Here is a 20,509-nt window from a genome sequence, read left to right on the forward strand (position 1 = left end):
TAATGAGACTTTGTGCCACCCTCAGCTCTTTGCTAACAGCACAGCCCCAAAGCCAGCCCCTGTGGCCCCTAGCAGCCTAGTCCAGACTCAGGTGCCAGCCAGAATCCAGATGCGTCAGGGCAGGCTGGATGCAGGAGGAAGGCTTGTTTCCTCTGCTTTGCTAACCTTGGCTCTCCCCATGCAGACTCAGCGCTGGAAGGAGCACAAAAGCCCCTAGGTCTTTACGCAGTTCAGGAATCCCATTCCCAGACTTTCTGAGTCCCTTAAATCCCCATGCTCCATACAGCTCTGATACAATAAAAGCCACCACTTCGTTGTGACTTCTTTTTTTTTTTTTTTGCAGTTTTTGGCGGGGGCTGGGTTTGAACCCACCACCTCTGGCATATGGGGCTGGTGCCCTACCCCTTTGAGCCACAGGCGCCACCCTCGTTGTGACTTCTTATGGGCCAGGCACCACGTCAACTGTTTGCAGACTTTATTTCACAGTGGCTCCGTGAAGTAGGTACCATTATTGCCATCCCCATTTGCAGGTGGATTAACTGAGGCTTATAGCCTTAAAGAGACTTTAAACGGGCTTGGTGTCTTGCCCATAATCACAGGGCACCTCTCCCTGGTGAGAGGCCTTGGAGAGGTGACACCTCAGGAGCGATGAGCACACCCACACCCAGATCTTGGTTTCTAAACACCATTCTCCAAAATAAAGGGAATCACTCTCCTAAGAGAAATGGCTGACTCTACGTAGGAAATACACAAGATAAGTCTGGAGCATCTTAAAGTGCCAGAAAGCAAAGAAATGCTCAAAACACAAAAGAATGGAAGCACGTCACACAGACACAGGAGCTAATGTGAAAGAGTTCCTAATGGCCAACAGAAATGTGAACAATAAAATAAGTAACATAATATTGGATTACAATGCAAAGTATAAAATAAATATTTGCGTAGGTCCACGCTGGTAGAAATGTAGACTTGCACAATGTAATGACATTTCAGTCAATGACAGGCCATATGACAGTGGTCCCATAAGATTATCATGGAGCTGAAAGATTCCTATGGCCTAGTGATCCGTGTTACCATTGCCTGCAGTTCTCGGTACAGTAATGTGCTGTCCAAGCTTGTCCAAGTTTCTACCCTAGGAGCAATAGGCCAAACCATCAGCCTAGTTGTATAGCAGGCTCCTCCGTCTAGGTCTGGTAAGTGCATTCCATGATGTTTGCATAGCCATGAAATCTCCTAACCCCATTGTTAAGCTATGCATACCTGTAAGTAACTAATCAAAGAAATGGAGGAAAAGGAACCAAAATTTCCTTACAGAAGAATTCCAAATTTTACATAGATGTAGATACTTATATTCCACCAAGAAGTGAAGTATACCCCCCCTAACTTGAGTGTGGGCTCCACTTGCTTCCAAAGAACAGACGGAAAGGGGAAAAGACCAACTTCACGAGGAGAAAAACCTCAGTCAAGTCATTGAGGCTAACATCACCAGTGATGAGTCACGTGGACATCACATACTTCCTAATGTCATGTGACCAGAGGCATTTTATTTACCTCTGTGGTATTCTTCCCTCAAACCCGTTAACTCCTGTCTAGTCATGAGAAAAATATCAGATGAACCCAAATTGAGGGATAGTCTATAAAATACTGACCAGAACGCCTCAAATTGTCAAGGTCATGAAAACCAAGGAAACACTGAGAAACTGTCACGGACCAGAGAAAGACCTAAGACGTGACAACTAAATGCAATGTGGGATCCTGGACTGGGGCCCAGAACAGAAAAGGACGTTAGTGGGAAACCCGGTGAAATCTGAATAAAGTCTGGAACTCAGTTAATAGCAATGTTCCAGGGTTGGTTTCTTCGTTTTGACAACTACACCATAGTCATGTAAGATGCTAACAATGGGAAAAACTGTAAGAGGAGCATATGGAACTTTCTGTACAATCTTTGCAGCTGTTCTGTAATAATAGGTTCAGTTTTTTAAATCATGTGGGGTATCAATGTCAGAACCAATTCAAATTCAAATGCGTCTACTCCCTAAGCCCGTACACCCCACACCTCCCTTGGAGAAATGGTCACATCCCTATACTATTCCATGTTCAAAAGTAATTCCCAAAGAATCCCTGATCTGAGCTTTTCCCCCCTGCCCCTGGAACCACCCTGACTCATCTGTTTTCTTTTCCCTGCGACCTGTTTTTGAGGGCTGAAAGATGCTCCCATCCCCTAGTGTTCACATCTCATTATTTCCAGGTCTTTCCGCTGACTTGAGTAAGTTGTATTTCAGTAAACATCGGCCTCTCTGGCAATGCCCCCCACCCCCCTTTTGCAGCAGCCACCAAATTCCACTTGGGGATCCATGAGATTCCAGAGAAGACAACACCCCAGTCTAGTTCCAGGGATAGAGCACATGACTTAGGCCAGGCCTATCAGCACACACCATCCTCTGACTGCCATGATCAGCCCAGAAGTCCAATCAGAGAGAACCCCAGGACTTGGGGAATGCTGAGACAAATTCTCTTCTTCCATGTTTGGTGTTTGGAAGCCTTAAGATAAAGACAAAACTAAGGACAACAGAGTAGAGAAATGGAAAGAACTGGATCCTCAATGACATCAATGGGCCACTGGATCACGCCTTACCTGAAGCCCACATTTCCTCTATGCTTCTCAACTACGAGACCTGTAGTAGGCTGAAAAATGATCCGCAGAAGATAGCCTCTAATCCTTGCAATCTGTGTTACTTTTATGACAAAAATGATGGGGTGAGCTTATGTGATTTAAGGATCACGAGATGGGGAGATTATCTGGGTAGGCTCTAAATGCAATAACTTGCTTATAAGGGGAGGCAGAAGATTTGATGCAGACACACAGAGAAGACAGTGACCACAGAGGCAGAGATTGGAGTCATGTGGCTGCAAACCAAAGAGTGCTGGCAGCCAGTGGAGGCCATGAGTCCAGGAACGATTCTCCCCTAGAGCCTTCAGGTGAAGCGCAGTCCTCCCAACATCCAAATTTTGGCCCAGTGATACTGATTTTGGACTCCTAGACTCTAGAACTGTTTTTTCTTTTCTTTTCTTTTTAGAGACAGAGTCTCACTTTCTCACCCTCAGTAGAGTGCTGTGGCGTCGCAGCTCACAGCAACCTCTAGCTCTTGGGCTTAGCGATTTTCTTGTCTCAGCCTCCTGAGTAGCTGGGACTACAGGCGCCGGCCATAATGCCTGGCTATTTTTTTTGTTGCAGTTTGGTAGGGCCTGGTTCGAACCTGCCACCCTGTATATGGGGCCAGCACCCTACTCACTGAGCCACAGGTGCTGCCCAACTCTAGAACTGTTAGAGATATTTCTGTTGCTTTAAGTCACCCAGTTTGTAGTAATTTGTTATAGAAGCCGTAGAAAACAAATATAAGAACTAATAACATTTGTTTAATATTTAAGCCTATTTGAATCTGACATTTTCTTATTGTAGCTGGAAGCAGACTAACAGATATTTTGCCCCCAGTCTCCCTCCTATGGTTAAACTCTAGAGAAAGCCGACCCCCTGGGAAGCAAAACCCCATTCCCCCATCTTTACCTGGGGAAATAGGGTTGGCAGGGGTGGGGGCCACAACACCAGATGGCTCACAGACTCTAAGCAAAGGCATTATGAGAGTTTATTTACAGACAAGTCACAGCAACCAGTACCCTCTCAGGGTTCTGGCCAGGAGAGGTGGTAGTGAAGACCCCACAGACATATAGGTCCCAGCATCTACCACAACCAGAGCACTCCCTGGCCAGGCCCCTGCCAGAGAAACCAAGAGTCATCCAGGGTCAAGGGCATGGAAGAGAGAGGGCCCCAGTCCTTGCCAGATATCAGCAGTCACCTGTTGTGGCCCCCATGCCAGACGAAGAAACTGCCCTCGGCCCTGAAGTGAGGATGTTTAGAGCATGAGGACAGGGGAGACCCTTTGGAGCCCTCCATGCCAGGGTCACTGAACAGAAGTGCAGGCAGCGGTGGCCTGGAGCATGGAGACTGCTGACCCCCTCCAGAGCTGCTGTCCCAGGCCATAGCCACCCATCAGGCAGGGGGCTCCCCCAGTTTGGTGGTGGCACTCGTGATCCGTTTGTTCTCCCGGAGGTTTCGGAGGCGGGCACTGAGGCTGCTGATCTCTTCCACGTAGGCTTGGGGTACCCACCCTTTCTCGCCATCTGCCAGGCGCACCCCTTCCAGCCAGCCTACGGACACACAGGCCAAGAGCAGCATCAGTGGCATCAAAGGGGCACCAGGGCCCGAACTAGGAGGGAACACCTCGGCCCCTGATGCAAGCCTTGTCTGCACCCCTGGGGCCAAGGTGACAACATCTCAGCATCTCCCAGCTCCAGTAAGGACCCTGCCTCTAGCTGTCTTGTAGATGAACTTCTGACCTGTTTTTCCTGACATCCCCTGAGAAGGGTATTTCCCACTCTCCCTGTCACTGTTCATCCTACAACTTTACAAGCAGGAAGTGACTCCTCTTGTCTAACCTGATTCCTGCATGCTGTGGTTGATCAACACTTACGTAACTTTTCCCTGTGATATCTTAGGCATCAAACTCCCTCCTGTTTTTTTTAATCACCCAGTTTATAGTAACTTGTTACAGAAACCATAGGAAATAAATACAGAACTAATTAAATCACTTCTCCTGAGGAGCCCCTTTGGGGAGGCCTCTCCAGAAGGCCCCTCTTACCATCACTAGTCCGGGTCCTCACGGCCAGGATGTCAGTCTTTTCCAAGGTCAGCTCATCTGGCTGCAGTGCCTTGTATGTCCTAACACACTGAACCTGGGGGTGGTCTGACAGTCCAAGGGCAGGGTCAGGTAGTCGCAGGGGCAGGATGGGGCAGGGAGGAGCAGTAGTGGGCAGCACTGTAGCTTCTTCTCCTCTGCCCCTCCCACGCTGCAGGTCCACATGCAGGATGTCAGGCACCTTCTGCCCACCCTGGCTGCTCTTCTCCCCTCTTACCCTAATCACAAGTGCTAGAGGACCCCAGTCCCAGTTTCAGTTGCTGCCTCTGCCCCAATGGTTCTCTCCTGCCCAGATGAATCTAACACCTTGATTTTGACCTTCAGTTCCCAATGTCCAACTGCCCCTCATCCCACACAAAATGCAGTAATGGCCCCTCCTATGCCCTCTGCTGCTCTCTCAGATCCATCCTTCCCTACTAGGACTCAAGCCACATCAACTCCCTGTTTGAAACCCTCTAGGACTTCCCATCCTCTTGGGAAAAAGTCCAAAGTCCCATCCCTCCAGGGTCCACAAAGCTCTGCAGGGTCTGGCACTGTCCCCTTGCTAACTTCACTTCCTCCCTTCTCCCTCTCTCCCCTCACTCACAGAGCTCCTGCCACTCTGGCCTCCCTGCTGTTCCTCAACACTCTAAGCTCCCTCCCACCTTTGCAGGGTCTTTGCATTGGCTGTTCCTCCTGCCAGGAGTACCCTTCCCCCGATTTTTTCATGACTACTGTCTTCTCATTCTTCAGGGTCAAGTGTTATTTCCCAGGGGTCTTCTGACCACCTGTCTGAGACAGGGAGCTCATCCTAGCCCAAATGGAACTCCCAGCTTGAGCCAGAGAGACTGCCTCATTCCAGACATGACCAGGTGGGCTGGCCCTGGCTTGAATCCAGCTTGGCCACCTATTGGTTGTGTAACCATGAGCAAGTTAGCAAGTTACTTGAAATTTCTGAGCCTCCATTTTCTTTTTCTTTTCTTTTCTTTTCTCCCTTCCTTCTCTCTCTCTCTTTTTAACTTTTTTTTGTTTTTTTGGCCGAGGCTGTGTTTGAACCCACCACCTCCGGCATATGTGGCCGCCCCTTTGAACCACAGGCACCGCCCCTCTCTCTCTCTTTTTAGATGTTGCCCTAGGCTACAGTGCCATGGCATCAGCCTAGTTCACAGCAACCTCAAACTGCTGGGCACAAGTGATCCTCCTGCCTCAGCCTCCTGAATAGCTAGGACTACAGGCACCTGCCACAAATGCCCTGCTAATTTATTTTTTCTATTTTTTTTTTTCTTTTTTTTGTGGTTTTTGGCTGGGGCTGGGTTTGAACCCGCCACCTCCGGCATATGGGACCAGCGCCCTACTCCTTGAGCCACAGGCGCCGCCCTATTTTTTCTATTTTTAGTAGACACAAAGTCTCACTCTCACTCAGGTTGGTCTCAATTTCCTGAGCTCAAGCAATCTTCCCACCTGGGCCTTCCAGAGTGCTAAGATTATAGGCGTGAGCCACCACGCCCAGCCTGAGCCTCCACTTTCTCAGATAGGAAAAATAAAGACAATGAGTCTACCTCATAGGGTCGCCATAAGAATTAAATAAAATAAATGCAAATAAAAAGCCCCTAGGCCTGGGCCTGGCACAGGGCAGGTGCTCAGTGGTAATGAGTTCCCTTCCTTCCCCTTCACTACCTCCCTTCAGCCCTAACTTGCTTAAAAACCTTCACTAGTTGGGCGGCACCTATGGCTCAGTCGGTAGGGCGCCGGCCCCATATGCCGAGGGTGGCGGGTTCAAACCCAGCCCCGGCCAAACTGCAACCAAAAAATAGCCGGGCGTTGTGGCGGGCGCCTGTGGTCCCAGCTACTCGGGAGGCTGAGGCAAGAGAATCGCTTGAGCCCAGGAGTTGGAGGTTGCTGTGAGCTGTGTGAGGCCACGGCACTCTACCGAGGGCCATAAAGTGAGACTCTGTCTCTACAAAAAAAAAAAAAAAAAAACCTTCACTAGTGGGCAGCGCCTGTGGCTCAAAGGAGTAGGGCTCCAGCCCCATATGCCGGAGGTGGTGGGTTCAAGCCCAGCCCTGGCCAAAAACTGCCAAAAAAAACCCCTTCACTAGTTACCTAATGCCCAACAGATCAAGGCCCTCTATGATTAGGGTCCCACTTCACACCCCAAGGAGAAGCCTCAATCTCTATTCAGCAGATCCTTCGTCCTGCAGCACTGTTATCACCAGCCCTCCCACCCTGACCACTCTCATCCTGCCCACTTTGTACCTGACACAAACATAGAGATAGACCTGGGCTTCAGTCCCAGCTCTGCCACTTACTAGCTGGTTGAACTTGGCCAAGTCATTTCACCTCTGGATCTCTGTTCATGGGGATGAAATGGGTGCCTATAAAGGCCTTTATAATCTCCAGAGTGCTGTTCATGCACATGGGGTTGACTGTCCTTTGTAAATCCTGCCCAGCCTTCAGGGTTCCTCAGAGCCATCCCTGCCTGCTCACTGCCCTGCCAGCAACACAGCACCCAGGATGGGAGGAGACAGGGAGCCAGGCAACCCAGCCCAGGGAATGGCTAGGGGTGGGCTGCTACCTTCCCCCTCACTGATGACCTCTTCATCCTCCTGGGGGCTCGAGGGGCACAGGGCTGAGATCCATCGCTGCTTCTCACTTCTAGGGAAGGGGGGGGACTGAGTTGTCATAACATGCAAAATGCAGTCATCCAGGGAAGGGTGCTGAGAATTGGGTTTAATGTCCAGACCTAGCACCACCCAGGTTACATCTGCCCCACACTGTGGCCCATCTCCCATCCTTGTACCCAAGTCTGTCCCCTGCTCAGCTGAGCATAAGAACAGGCCCTGTCCTGCCTAACACCTCTATCCTAAAGTCTGAGGTAGAAGGGTACAGGGGTTTATGTCCAAGAGAGATGTCCAGAGGCTGAGGAGGAGATGGACAGCCCCTGGGTACCACCTGCAGGGTACATACTATTGTTCTGACCACCCAACCTTCCATCCCTGCTCATGTTAGGGAAGAGCGGGATACTTGGGGAACACATGTAGGGATTTCACAGGCACCTCTAGGCCTTGTAAGTACGTTGGGGGGATCCTCTCCCCATACCCAGGCCTACTCACTCAGTCCGGGCCCTCAGTAGGAACTGGTGCTTTGTACGTTGCCCATGGAGAAGCTGGAGGAGGAACACGTGGCCAGGGATGCCCTGCAGCTTGAGGCTCAGGTCCCTCACCTGCAGCTCAGCCATCTTGGCGTGGACAAAAACAGCAAACTTCCCTAGCCTGGAGGATCAGGACAGGGAGGTCAGCCCAGCCCGGGCCCGGCTCTCAGGGCCCACCCTTGGGAGGCAGGTTCTGATGGAAGGGAGGAGATGGGGTTGCCTTCTCCTCCAGTGGCCTTCCCAGGGTTGTCCTTCTATACAAGGCACTGCTTCCCCAGTGGCCAGCAAAGTCTCCATGAGGATCCAGAAGCTCCTTTCCTGCTGGCTCACTGACAGAGGCAGGAGGGGATGGCGCAATCTCTGACCCCCAGGCATACTTTCTAATTCTCTCTGAACCTCTCCCCCAAGATCCGGTTCTGAGGCCAACTAGACAGCTCCCTGGCCTGTACATAGGCCCCATGAAAGATGAACCTTGATTTTTGCTGCTGTATCTCAGGGTCTGATGGTGCCTGGCCCCAGTTTGGGTTCAAACTGGGAAGGACAGGTGGATGGCAAGTGGAGGGTGCTCCACAGCTTCCTTCATCTCAACACGTCTAAACAAAGCTCAAACTGATCCCCTTCATGCCTGTCTCTTCCAGCGACAGACTTCACCAGTTTGCCCAAGAGGAAACTCAAATGACATGTACACCCCTTTCTATCCCGTCCCCCAACACTCAACTGGCAGCTCTTTCTCCATATTGGTCCTGGAATCCACCTATCTAGAAGCATCCTATCACCTCTGGAGCATCTACCCTCTCCTGAGAATGACCTTCTGATTCTCCCCCTCCCATCCATACTCTAAACTGGCCAGGAGTCATATGCCACCCCTCTGCCTAACTCTCTCCAGGCTCCTGGCTGCCCTCTGAAAAACTCCAACCCAGAGGAAAGAAAAAGAGAAAGAAGGAAAGAAAACATCTAATCTCTCTACCATGCCTTTCAGCATCCCATTCCCTCTCCTGCCCGGCTTCTTTACAAATCCAGCCACATTAGGCTTCATCATTCCCCAAAGACAGTTTGCTCTTATATGTTATTATGGTTTCACTGTACCCCCCCAACCCCTCCTCCAAACTACCTCTCTACCTGTAAAACTCCTACTCATCCTTCAAAACTTAGCTCAAATGTCCCTTCCTCCATGAAGCATTACTGATTTTCGCCCCACACCAGGAGCTACCATAGTACATCCTCCCATCAAAACCCTGATAATGTGGCTGTCAGGATATATTCTTACTGGTCTGAGAGCTCCTGTGAGCAGAGAACATTTCTTATTCATATTTATGTCCTCAGCACTCAGCGGATGGCTTAGTACAGAACAGGGATTCAACAACAGGTTATTGAATGAACAAATGAATCAGGTCTCAAACTCCTGGCCTCAAGCAATTCTCCTGCCTCGAAAGGCTGGGATTACAGGCACAAGCCACCAAGCACAGGAAGCAAATAAATTAGGAATAAATTCTTATGGCATAAGATGTCCGTCCTTATCCCATCCAGACTTAAGACTTACCTCATCCTGCAAGACTTCCTCCTCCCTCACTTATAATATTCACAGCTACATGTTCACTATACATGAGGCACTGTGCTAAATTCTTTTGATGTGTTATTTTATTATTATTATTATTTTTGTAGAGACAGAGTCTCACTTTATGGCCCTCGGTAGACAGCTCACAACAACCTCCAACTCCTGGGCTTAAGCAATTCTCTTGCCTCAGCCTCCCGAGTAGCTGGGACTACAGGCACCCGCCACAACGCCCAGCTATTTTTTGGTTGCAGTTTGTCCGGGGCCGGGTTTGAACCCGCCACTCTCGGTATATGGGGCCGGCGCCTTACCGACTGAGCCACAGGCGCCGCCCTTGATGTGTTATTTTCACACTGAATCTCTGTATGTGGTGGTCTCTACACACGGAAGGCAGGATAGTACAGTGAGTAAGAGCTTGGGATCTAGCTTCAGACAGACGTGGCTTCCTCCTGGATTCCCCCACCTATCAGATCCACGATCTGAGAATAACAAGGGAGTCTACTTCCTAGGGAGGTATTTGGAGGATAAAAGAGGATAATGTACACAGCATGCCTGACATAGAATAGGTGCTGAGTAAATGTTGGCTGTCAGCATTGCTATGACTCAGCGCACAGTTGGGACTCCAGGGTCGTGCTCTTAATCTCTGCTCTAACTGGCTTAAGCTCAGAGCAGCTTTAAGTCATCTGCACACAGTCCAGCCCTTGACTCTCATCCGGAAGATGGACCTTCAGCACATTTCTGCCTTTGCGTCAGGAGACTTCTAGGTTCCCTATGCCCTGGCAGCACAGCCTGGCACAGGCTAGGGCTTCCATGACCAGTGGTGGGGAAGAAAGGAGCCTGGCTCTGATCTAGCTACTCCCATCCCTGCCCCGACTCACTCCTTCCGCCGAGAGAGCAGCAAGCAATCATTGAAGAGGTGCAGGTAGACTGCCTTGCTGGACAGCTTCAACTTGGCAGGGGGTGCTGCGGGTAGTGGTGCTAGCTCCACCAGCTCCCCATGCCGAACCAGCCAGCGGGCCTGAGAGATGAGCGGGAAGATCTGGGGGGATGAGAGGAGTGGGTAAGGGGAGAGAGGACAGGTCAGACTCAGAGGCACCAGGCAGACAGCACAGGGTGGGAGATTGGAGGGTGTGGGCAGTGATGAACTGGCCTGAAGTCCCCCCGGCAAGGAGAGAACAAGAGCTGTCCCTTCATGTGCCCCATCCTGAGTGCACCTTGCCCTCAAAGTGGATCTTCTTGCTCAGGTGGATGAGCTCCTCTGTCCTCTTCATGGACTGTACACTGGCGTTGCACTCTTGCACCAGCTGCAAGGCCATGAGTGGGTCACCTGCAGCCCCTTAACTCAGGCTCCCAGAGCCCAGCCTCAGACTCCTACCTAGGGACCAGAGACTGATGGCTGAAGGGTCTCTTAGAGATATGCTAGGGGTCCAGGGAGGCCCTCAGGAGCCAAGCAGCCCCTGCGCTGCTGAGCTCACCTCCTTAAGAGCATTGAAGGCCTTGGTGGCCATGTCTTCATCTTCAGAGCCCTGTGCTGTCCTCTTCAGAATGTTCTGGAAAGTGGGATCAATGCAATGAGGCAGGCACATCCTCCCCCTATGACCTTGCCCATGCCCACCGTGGAGGTCACCATGGCACAGCTTGCCCAGCCATCACTGTAATCTAGTCCTCCCTAGTTACCTCCACCAGCATCTTGAGCCGGGTGATCCTCTGAAAGGGCAGGATGAGGAAGGAAGTGAGGGGTAGGCGTTGGCACACAGGAGACTCCTCCAGGCGAGCCAGGATGCTGGGGAACCTGGAGTTCTCTAGGCTGGAAGATGGGAAGGGTTCTGGAGTCACAGGTGGGCCTGAATTCCTGGGACCCATAACCTCAGCTACTCACTGGCTCTCCAGGTACCTTCTCAGCACATCCTTTCTACCGCTTGGGGTTGGTCTCACCTTACCCTGGTTGCAGAGACCCTTTCAGGGACATCTCCCGTCCTAGTGTCACCCCTCCTTACTCAGTCTTCTGTGCCTATACCTGCCTGAGACTCCCTCTATCCTCCCCTCTTCAGATCTCCCAGGCCTACAGCAGGCGTTGGTAGGTGCGCTCCTGGTAGGCCTGGTTGGTGACATAGGGCAGGTAGACTCGGCGGAAGGCTGGGCAGTGGTCCAAGACCACATCGCACACACTGAAGCACAGTACATCTGCCTCCAGCCGCTGCTCCAGGTCCTGCAGGAACCTGCAGGGTCATCGAGGAGTCAGAGCCAGGACAGAGGTCCCAGATGTGAGAGCTGGTCACCAACAGCCTTGGTTCCGGCCCTCGGCCAGGCCACACTCCTTCCTCACCTCTCGCTGGTGCTCTTGACCTCAGGCAGTTTGGAAAACAGCCACTGCTTGTCCTGGGCCCCTAGACACTCACTTAGCTCAGTAGAGCCTAGGAAGTGTCCCACGGCCACTGACAGGCTGTGGATGTAGGAGGCCTCGGATGTGATCAGCTCAAACTTGGCCTAAGGGAAGGTGGACACCAGGTTGAAATGGCTGAACCCAGCCCACCCCAGACGCCCTGGCTTCGCATCCTCTAGACACAGCCACACCCTGCGTCCCCGCCTCTTCTCTAGCCTCCACCCCTAATCTGGCGCAGGGCGAGTCTGGGGATCCATTTCTAGACGCGGGCAATTGTACAAACCCAACTGGAGTCCTCGACCTCGCCCCTTACTCTACTTCCAAGTCACCCTGGTGCCTGCCCCGTCTGCGGTGAGCCCTTCCATTAGCCCCGCCCCTGATGCCCCGCCCCGCCCACCTGGTCTCACGCCCACCAGGCGTTTGCCCTCCCAGTGGCTCCGCCCCTGGCCCTGCCCTACCCTAGGCCACGCCCCATGGACCCGCCCCTTTCCCACCCCTGCTTAGTTCTCCACTTGCTCTGGGCGCCCCTGCTCTGCCCTCGCTTCCACCCAGCACCAACTAGTGAGGTCCTAGCATCCACTCTCCCAATCGACAGGGCCACCGGTGTCCCCTGTTTGTGGCCCCGCACCCTCCTGGCCCGGATCCGGATAAGTCCCCCATTAAGTACTTACCCCCCGCCCCTTCAGTTGCCCCCACCCTCATCTGAGCCCCAGGACCACACCCTCTTCCAGCCTTGCCCTCCGTGGCCCCGTCCCCTTATGCCCAGTGTCGCCGCTGGGTCCCGGGATCATATACTCCGGGCCGGTCCCTTCTGTAGCCCCACCCGCTCCGGGCCCCAGGACCGCCCCCCGGCTGGTACCCCTGGAGGCCCCGCCCCGCCCGGTCCCCGCGCCCACCTCCTGCAGTTTGCAGTCACGCAGGCTCAGCGTGGCCAGCACGCCGCTGCCGCGCACGTCGGGGATGTCCTGCCACAGGGAGAAGGTGGAGCCGCGCGCCGACCGCTGCGCGCGGAAGGAGCTGCTTGGGGAGAGGTTGGCGCGAGGCGGCCCGGGCCCCTCCTCCGCGCCCTCGGCCTCGTCCCCCGGGCCCTCCTCCTCGCGCTGCTGCCGCCGCAGTTCGCGGGCGCTGGCCACGTCGCTGTATTCCTGGTAGAGTACGGCTGGGCGGGAAAAGGAGAGACGCGGCGGGATGGGGCCGTGGGGCGCCCGTCGGGCCTCCCAAGGACCCACCTCACTTAAGCTTTTGCGGAAGTTCAGATATCTCGCCACAGTGAATTCATTCATCCCATAAACATTAATTGAGCAACTGCATGCTAGTCCCTGTGCTAGATACTGTACTGAGACTTCCATTCTCTCCTCATACGATCCCTACCTCTTAACTTTCCAAACCCCAGTTTCCCCGTTTCCACATCCCAGCCGGTTCCTCTGTGACCCCCTCCCACGTACAGTTAAGGAGGAATCGTGACTGGCGCCGTTCGCTGGCGCTCCTGGTACCCAAAGAAGGCTCTTCTTGCGTGTCTAGCCTAGGAAACAGAGAGCGTCAGGGCCCTTCTTTACCTACACCCTGCCTGGGACCCAACCCCAGAGAGGGGGGTGGTACCTGGAGCGCTCGCTTGAGTCGACAGGGTCAGGCAGCGACACACGGTCCAACCGCATCTCTACACCTCGCGACTCCCTTCCAGATGCTTTTCCTGGAGAGAGTGAGGGCTGGATGCGGGTAGTCCAGAGAGTGGCCCTGGACACGGGGGCACCACACCCCAACTGACCAGCACCCTGGCGGTGTCGGGGCCCCGGAAGGGAGCTGGTACCTTCCCGGGCTGCTTCAGTGCCAGACGCAGGAGTGGGTGCCCTGGATGCTGAATTCCGCCCCAGGCGCAGCGAAGAGTGCAGACGGGTCATCAGCTCAGACGCTGAGAAGCGCCTTCGCTCAGGCCCTTCGAGGCTCGGTCGTGTGCATGCAGACAGCTCCCGGGGTCTAGGCTCATCTGTGCTTGGGGCCTGCTCCTGCAAGGTCTGGCTGGGCTCCAGGAAGACATCCTGAGCCTCTAGGCTGCCCTCGACCTCCTCACGCTGGTACACCCGCATCTTGCGCCCTGGGGGTAGGGGTGTGTGAGAGCACAGGCCACCCACTGGGGCCCTCCAGCCTCCTCCCTGAGCATCTGAGGTTCACCTATCAGGCCTGGGGAAGAGGCCGGGATTCTGCTGGCAGCTGGTCCCCAGAGCAATAGGGTTAAAAAAGGTGTGAAGAGAGCAGTCCCTACTGCAGTGGGCAGAGGGTGGGTGAAGAGGGAACCCAGGACAGTGACTTGCTATGTAAGTTGGACAGGTCACTTGCCTTCCTGAGCCCTAGTTTCCTTGTCACTAAAACCTACTACTTGTCCTGACTTTGGAGGGAACTTAGGACTTAAAGGCGTCTAAAAGAACCCCCCAGTGCCTCCCTATCCATCCCATGGGGCCACACCTCCCCCAAGGTGACTCACAGGCTGACTTCTTCTCAGAGCCATGGCTGGCCCGGCGCTGTGGCTGTGGATGCTGGGGACTCCAGGGGCCCTCCAGAGCTGGGGGCGGGGCAGCAGGACAGTGTGGCCAGCTGCCAGCCCTGCTGGGCCGTATTCCTCCACTGGTGGAGATCTCTGCCTCTGCACCTCCTAAGGATGCTGGCCATAACAGCCCTTGGAGGGGGGCAGGGGTCCCCAGGGACCAGCGGCTGCCAGGAGCCCACAGCTCCTCTGGGGCAACAGGGAAAAGGTCCAGACACACAGGGTTTGGAGGCTGCAGGGTGGGCAGCTCCACAAAGGACAGACTCTCTTGCTGGCACACAGCTACTGGGTGGCAGGCAGTGCCAGGTGGCCCAGCCAGGTGGGGCTGGAGGGTAGCAGGTGGCCCACAGTCCATTCCTCCTTTGCTTAGCCACCCACCTGGGCCTGTAGGAGAAAAGGGATCAGACCCTAGATATAGGACAGCAGGGCTGGCCAGTAAGCCACTACATCCTGGAGGCCTGGATGAACGCTTGTTTACAAGTGTGTACATACATTTGTACAAGCACACTCACACACTTAGTTATATAATAATAGCTCATGCTTACCTGGCACTTCTTGAATGACATGCCAAGTACTTTACACGTATTATCTCATTTCATCATCATGAAAACCCTATGAGTTGATGCTGTTATCACCCCTATTTTACAGGTGAGGAAAGTGGGGCACAGAGCGCTTGTTATTTGGGAAACAGCAAAGCCAGGATTCACATGCAGCCATTTCAGCTTTTGAGTCTATGGTTTTAACAACCTTGTGCATTCTCTAACACACAGACATGCAATCACACATGCAGATACATACACTGTCACATAAATTCATGTTCCAAAATATATAAGCACACATTTTCTCCCAAGTACACATATGGACATGCACATTTTCACAGATACACTCAGACATCTCAACCTCAGGCTCACACATTCACAGACACTCATTTTTATACAACTAAATACACTTTCTCACAAACACACACCGACTCATTTGATATTTGTACACATATACCCCAAGCTTTCTCACACTCCGTTCTATTTACATACACACACCAGAACACACAAACACACAGGCCCACAAGTCCTAGCTTGGGTGATGCCCCCCCTACCATGCCCAGAATTGAGGCCTTCAGCGCTGAGTGGTGCCCACACCCATGCCAAGCTGGCTGGGAAGGTCACAAACTGGCAGGCAAGCCACCACCCAGATCAGGCTGGGCCCTCCCAGAGAAAGGCAGGGATGTCACCCAGCCCCCCAGCTTGGAGGAAAAGAGGGGATTTTCCCTATCCCAGCTCCCAGCCCCTGTGTGGACCAGGCTGAAAGGGTCATGCTCCCAGGGGGATCAAGAATCAGGAAGGGACTGATAATCCCAGAGTGGTCCAAGCCCACAGCCTTTGCTGTGTGGCCTTCCTCTGGGTGCCCTCCAGTAGCCCCTCACCTCTCCAGCCAAGGCCCGCTGCTGATCGGCTGCTCCGGCAGGGGAAGCCCTCTCTCTGCCCAGCTGGCTGGGGGAGATCCCACCCAGACAAAGAGTTTGATTCATCAAACCCTGTGGTGAGGCAAGCAGCAGGGAGGGAGGGAAGGAGGGAGCAGGCAGCGGGCTGGGCGGGGGCCTACCCTAGCCTGGCCTCGCTGTGGGCAGGCCGGGCAGCAAGGACCCCCCCCCCCAGAGGCTCTCTCAGGCCACAGGGGCAGTTCCCAGCCTGGCAGGGCCAGGAGACCTAGGAGACAGAGATTGAGACAGACCTAGAGAAAATAGAGATCATTTAGACACCAACTCAGAAACCGAGACCCCAAAGCACTCCAAAACAGAAAGACCACAGATGCTAAGACATTCAGGGACCCAGAGATGGAGATGGAGACGAGAGACACTGAATATTTCATCCAGACCAGATATTCAGACACAGACATGAAGCCCAGAAAAACCCAGGGAGACAGATGGACAAACATTTCAAGAAAACAAAAATTTATAAATTCAGGCTGGCAAGAGCCAAGCCAGAGGAGCCATCAGAGTAGGACACTGGGCTCAACTCAACCTGAGGATTCCAGGAAGGCTTCCAGGAGGAGGTAATAGCTAACTGCTGCCTGGCTGAAATGCCCAGGGACTCAGTGCTCATGGAGGGAGAGAGCCTTGGCCTGAACAAGTCAGAGACCCATGGAGAGAGAGAGGAAAGAGAAGACCCAGTGAGGGACAGCTGCTGGGGGCTGTACTCTCTCTACACGGCCCCTCAACTGCTGGGAAGTCCAAAGAAGGGGCTGACTGCTCCTAAGGGGCCCTCCTTACAGTGGGAGCTCTAGGTAACCTTGTACCTTTAGCCTCTGCCCCTCAAGCCTGAAGAGTACCCATCTGAGCAAGCTTTCCTAGCCTTAGTTTTCTCATCTGGAAAAAGGATGGTCAGCCAGCTTCCCAACACGAATGTGAGAGTTGCCATTAATGCATATAAACATCTGGTGCATGCTGGGAGTTTGTCATTGATAGTCACCCTTCAGAATATTCTTAATATCCTCAGTCTTCCTCTAGTGGGGTGGGGCAGTGGCTTGGGTCTTCACACAGGTGGGGAAGATGAAGCAGTGAGGGAGAAACACACACTGCACCATAGGAACAGGTGGAAGGAGGCACAGGAGGCCACTACCCATCAGATAGGTCTTTCTCTCTCCAGGAATCAAAAGTCCCACTTACTTCTGTGGGTGCACGTGTGCAAGCATGTACACGTACCCCTGCTCCCTGTATTCTTGCAGATTCTATGTGGGATCTGGAAGTCCCTGGAGGGCACAGAGGGATCCCCATCATTGGCAAGGGTAAATAAGCAAAACAGTGAGCCCTTGGGGCAGGTGCACCTCCATTAAGGTCTCAGAGGAGAGGGCTAGGTGAGTGTGGGGAGAGGGTAGGAGGAAGCCTCTCTGAGGAGACAAAGCTGGAGGCAGGTCTCTAGTGGGGGAGGTCAGGAGTATATTGACCTCCACCTATGCCCAGGCCAAGGAGCAATGAGAATGACCCATCTCGCTGGGATGCCTGCCAGGGACGTGGCCCACCTTGCCTCAGTGTTGGGAATTTAGGTGGGGCAAAGCTGTGTTCATATTGTGTGTAGCTCATCTCTGTTAGAAAACAAAACAAAACAAACCTGAGGAAGAGAACGGGCTCCATGTACAGGGACATAATCACAGGACATACTCTAGTGCCCACGAGGTCATTCTAGAAACTAAATGGAACCTGCCCCAAGTTCAAGGCCTGGTATTGACAATGACCAGCTGCATGGCCTCAGGCAAGTCCTAGCCCACCCCTTAGTTTCATATCCCTATCTGTAAAGTGGCTCCTAAGGGACCACCCCCCCATGCCCTGTCTAAGAAACCTGTCATCCTAAGTGTCCCTATAAGCCCAGAATGGGGGCAGGGGCTGAGGAGAGGACCACCCAGTTGGCACTGCTAATTATAGAGGACAGTGGGCCCACTTGGCCAGTATGCTAGAGAGGGTCCCTGAACACTGGGTCCAGAGAAGTGCTGCTGGCCTTCCATACTCAGCTTTTCCCTGCACCCTTCCCTGGTGCCCCTTGCCCTGCTGCCTAGAGGAGCAGAGACCCTGCCAGGGTCCCTCTGCCCCCTAACAGACAAAGCCAAGTGGGACGTCATGGCTAGAGAGGAGATCCAGATCAAGCAGTCTACAGAGCACCAGGAAGCCACAGGGGATCAGGGCCAGGATCAGAGGCCAGGCAAGCAGCACAAAGGACTTTGAGAAAATTGGCAGTAGGAAAATGGGGCTGCTGGCACCCGGTTGGGGCCCTACCTCAGCCAGGGAGCTCCGTCCAGCTACCAGCACGGTCCAGGGCTTCAGGACACCCTGGGGGCTCTGGGGTTGCAGCCAAGTCCTCAGGGGGCGATGTCAGCACGGCCCTGAGCAGGGCCATGCAAGCTCCTGGTATTGTGTGGGGCAGGGAGGGGGTTGGTGAAGGTGGAGGGAACCTCGCAGAGAGGCAGGCGGCTGTCTCAACGTGCCTGCTCCCCGCCCCCCTTCCCCAGAACCGGTTTGGCCAGTCTGGGGTACAAGAGGGGGGCTGGAACAATGGGAGTCCTATGCCCTGGTGAGGCTCTGAAAGACCCTGGAGCTCTATCCTAAAGATGGGGAGGAAGACTGCTCCTGCTCCTAGGAGACAAGTCACCCCTTTCTGGAGCTTCCCAAATGTGAAGCATGCTCAGGGGACTTCTTGGGACTGGAGAGCATCCTGGGAGCTTCACGGAGAACCTCCCACATCCTGGACACCTTAGGGACCCTGAGAACTCTAATGACTCTGAGCCTTTTACTGCATCTGTAAAATGGGAACACTCATCTCTATGGTTGGGAAATGGAAATCAAATCTGAAAGTTGGCGATATGACATAGGGCATCATCCTGGACGGCCGTTCCAGCACAGCCACTCCTCACAAATGACCCATGCTTTCCTGCTGCCTGGAGTGACCCTACCATCTCCAGCAGCCTCCTCTACCGTAAAGCCTTCCCAGAGTCTAGTCCACACTGACTGAGCCCTCAATAAACCAATGCAAATAGCTGCTCTGTCTGTGCCTCAGGCAATCTTCCCAAGCCCAAGAAAGGGGAAGCTGCTTTTCCCCTAATACTACCTGTCATTTATTTGAACAGCTGGCAATTCCAGACACTTAATATAAATATGTATACAAATATCAGTACTTGTAGAGCTAATAACTCTTCTTATACACTTACTACCTGCCAGGCATTGTTCTGAGCACTACACATGTATTTATTCATTTAATCTCCACCATGACCCTGTGGGGTAGACACTGTTACGGTTCCCACTTAGCAGGTAAGTACAGTCCTCTCTTGGTATCCATGCAAGATCCGCCCCAGGACAGCCTCTGTACCAAAATCCTTGGATGCTCAAGTCTCTGATATAAAATGGTGGCGTATTTGCACACCACCTACTTACGTCCTCCTATATGCTTTAAATCATCTTTAGATTAATTACAATGCCTTACACAATGTAAATACCGTGTACATAGTTATATTCTATTGGTTTTTCATTTGTACTTTTTAAATTTTTGTTTGTACTATTGTTTTCTATTGTTTCTTTCTTTCTTTTCTTTTTTTTTAGAGATAGGGTCTCGCTCTATCACCCAGGCTGGAATGCAGTAGCATCACCAAAGTTCACTGTAACTTCAAATTTCTGGGCTCAAGGGATCCTCCTGCCTCAGCCTCCTGAGTAGCTGGGACTACAGGTGTGTCCCACCACACCTAGCTGCTGATATGTCTTGTTTGTTTGCAGAGATGGCGGGGGGGGGGGGTGTCTCACTATGTTGCCTGGAATGGTCTTAAACTCCTGTCTTTAATTGTTTTTCCTGCCCTGGTCTCCCAAACTGTTGGGATCGTAGGCATGGGCCACCACACCTGGCCTCTTTTTAAAACTTTTTTCTTTTTCAGGCGGCACCTGTGGCTCAGTCGGTAAGGCGCCGGCCCCATATACCAAGGGTGGCGGGTTCAAACCCGGCCCCGGCCAAACTGCAACCAAAAATAGCCGGGCATTGTGGCGGGCGCCTGTAGTCCCAGCTACTCGGGAGGCTGAGGCAGGAGAATCGCTTAAGCCCAGGAGTTGGAGGTTGCTGTGAGCTGTGTGAGGCCACGGCACTCTACCGAGGGCCATAAAGTGAGACTCTGTCTCTACAAAAAAAAAAAAAAAAAAAAACTTTTTTCTTTTTCTTTTCTTTCTTTTTTTTTTGAGACAGTCTCAGTTTGTCGCCTTAGTAGAGTGCCGTATAGTCAAAGCTCACAGCAACCTCAAACTCTTGGGCTCAAGCGATCCTCTTGCCTCTGCCTCCCAAGTAGCTGGGACTATTGGCACCTGCCACTACACTCACCTAGTTTTTTTTTAGAGATGGGGCCTTGCTTTGGTTCAGGCTGGTCTTGAACTCCTGAGCTCAGGCAATTCACCCACCTCGGCCTTCCAGAGTGCTAGGATTACAGGCATGAGCTACCATGCCTGATCTTTTTAAAAAATATTTTCTATCGGGCGGCGCCTGTGGCTCAAGGAGTAGGGCGCCGGTCCCATATGCCGGAGGTAGCGGGTTCAAACCCAGCCCTGGCCTAAAAAAAATATATATATATATTTTCTATCCAAGGTTGGTTGAATCTGAGGATGTGGAACTCAGGGATATGTTAGGTCAACTGTATA

At 52.9% G+C, this 20,509-nt stretch overlaps 1 protein-coding gene across 3 annotated transcripts; it reads right to left on the minus strand.

The window, feature by feature from the left end:
* Positions 1-3,436: 3,436 nt before the first annotated feature.
* ARHGEF19 (Rho guanine nucleotide exchange factor 19) lies at positions 3,437-19,960 on the minus strand. Of its 3 annotated transcripts, XM_053576907.1 has the most exons (16): positions 15,776-17,025; positions 14,296-14,739; positions 13,624-13,908; positions 13,416-13,506; positions 13,262-13,338; positions 12,713-12,975; positions 11,760-11,920; positions 11,500-11,652; positions 11,111-11,240; positions 10,909-10,983; positions 10,648-10,737; positions 10,312-10,472; positions 7,844-8,002; positions 7,306-7,385; positions 4,695-4,799; positions 3,437-4,203 (listed from the first exon to the last, which is right to left on the minus strand). In XM_053576907.1, the coding sequence occupies exons 2-16, from the start codon at positions 14,708-14,710 to the stop codon at positions 4,046-4,048; spliced, it is 2,403 nt and encodes an 800-aa protein (XP_053432882.1). In that variant the 5' UTR covers positions 14,711-14,739; positions 15,776-17,025; the 3' UTR covers positions 3,437-4,045. The 3 variants fall into 3 exon arrangements, 2 of the variants coding, with proteins under 2 accessions (XP_053432882.1, XP_053432881.1); XM_053576906.1 differs by having other exon boundaries at positions 14,296-17,025; XR_008376974.1 differs by having other exon boundaries at positions 4,160-4,203; positions 4,695-4,902; positions 14,296-19,960.
* Between the last annotated feature and the right edge of the window lie 549 nt (positions 19,961-20,509).

Source organism: Nycticebus coucang, chromosome 22, assembly GCF_027406575.1.
Source record: "Nycticebus coucang isolate mNycCou1 chromosome 22, mNycCou1.pri, whole genome shotgun sequence".
Lineage (NCBI taxonomy): Eukaryota > Metazoa > Chordata > Mammalia > Primates > Lorisidae > Nycticebus > Nycticebus coucang.

What these genes read in the sequence shown, in the direction of transcription:
- ARHGEF19 (XM_053576906.1), bottom strand. Translation starts at nt 14,845, where the DNA reads ATGTACACACTTGTAAACAAGCGTTCATCCAGGCCTCCAGGATGTAGT. An exon ending in CACTGAAGCAGCCCGGGAAG is followed by an intron (nt 13,507 to 13,623) that starts GTACCAGCTCCC and finishes CACTCTCTCCAG; the next exon opens with GAAAAGCATCTGGAAGGGAG. An exon ending in CTGCTCTCTCGGCGGAAGGA is followed by an intron (nt 8,003 to 10,311) that starts GTGAGTCGGGGC and finishes CTGATCCTCCAG; the next exon opens with GCTAGGGAAGTTTGCTGTTT.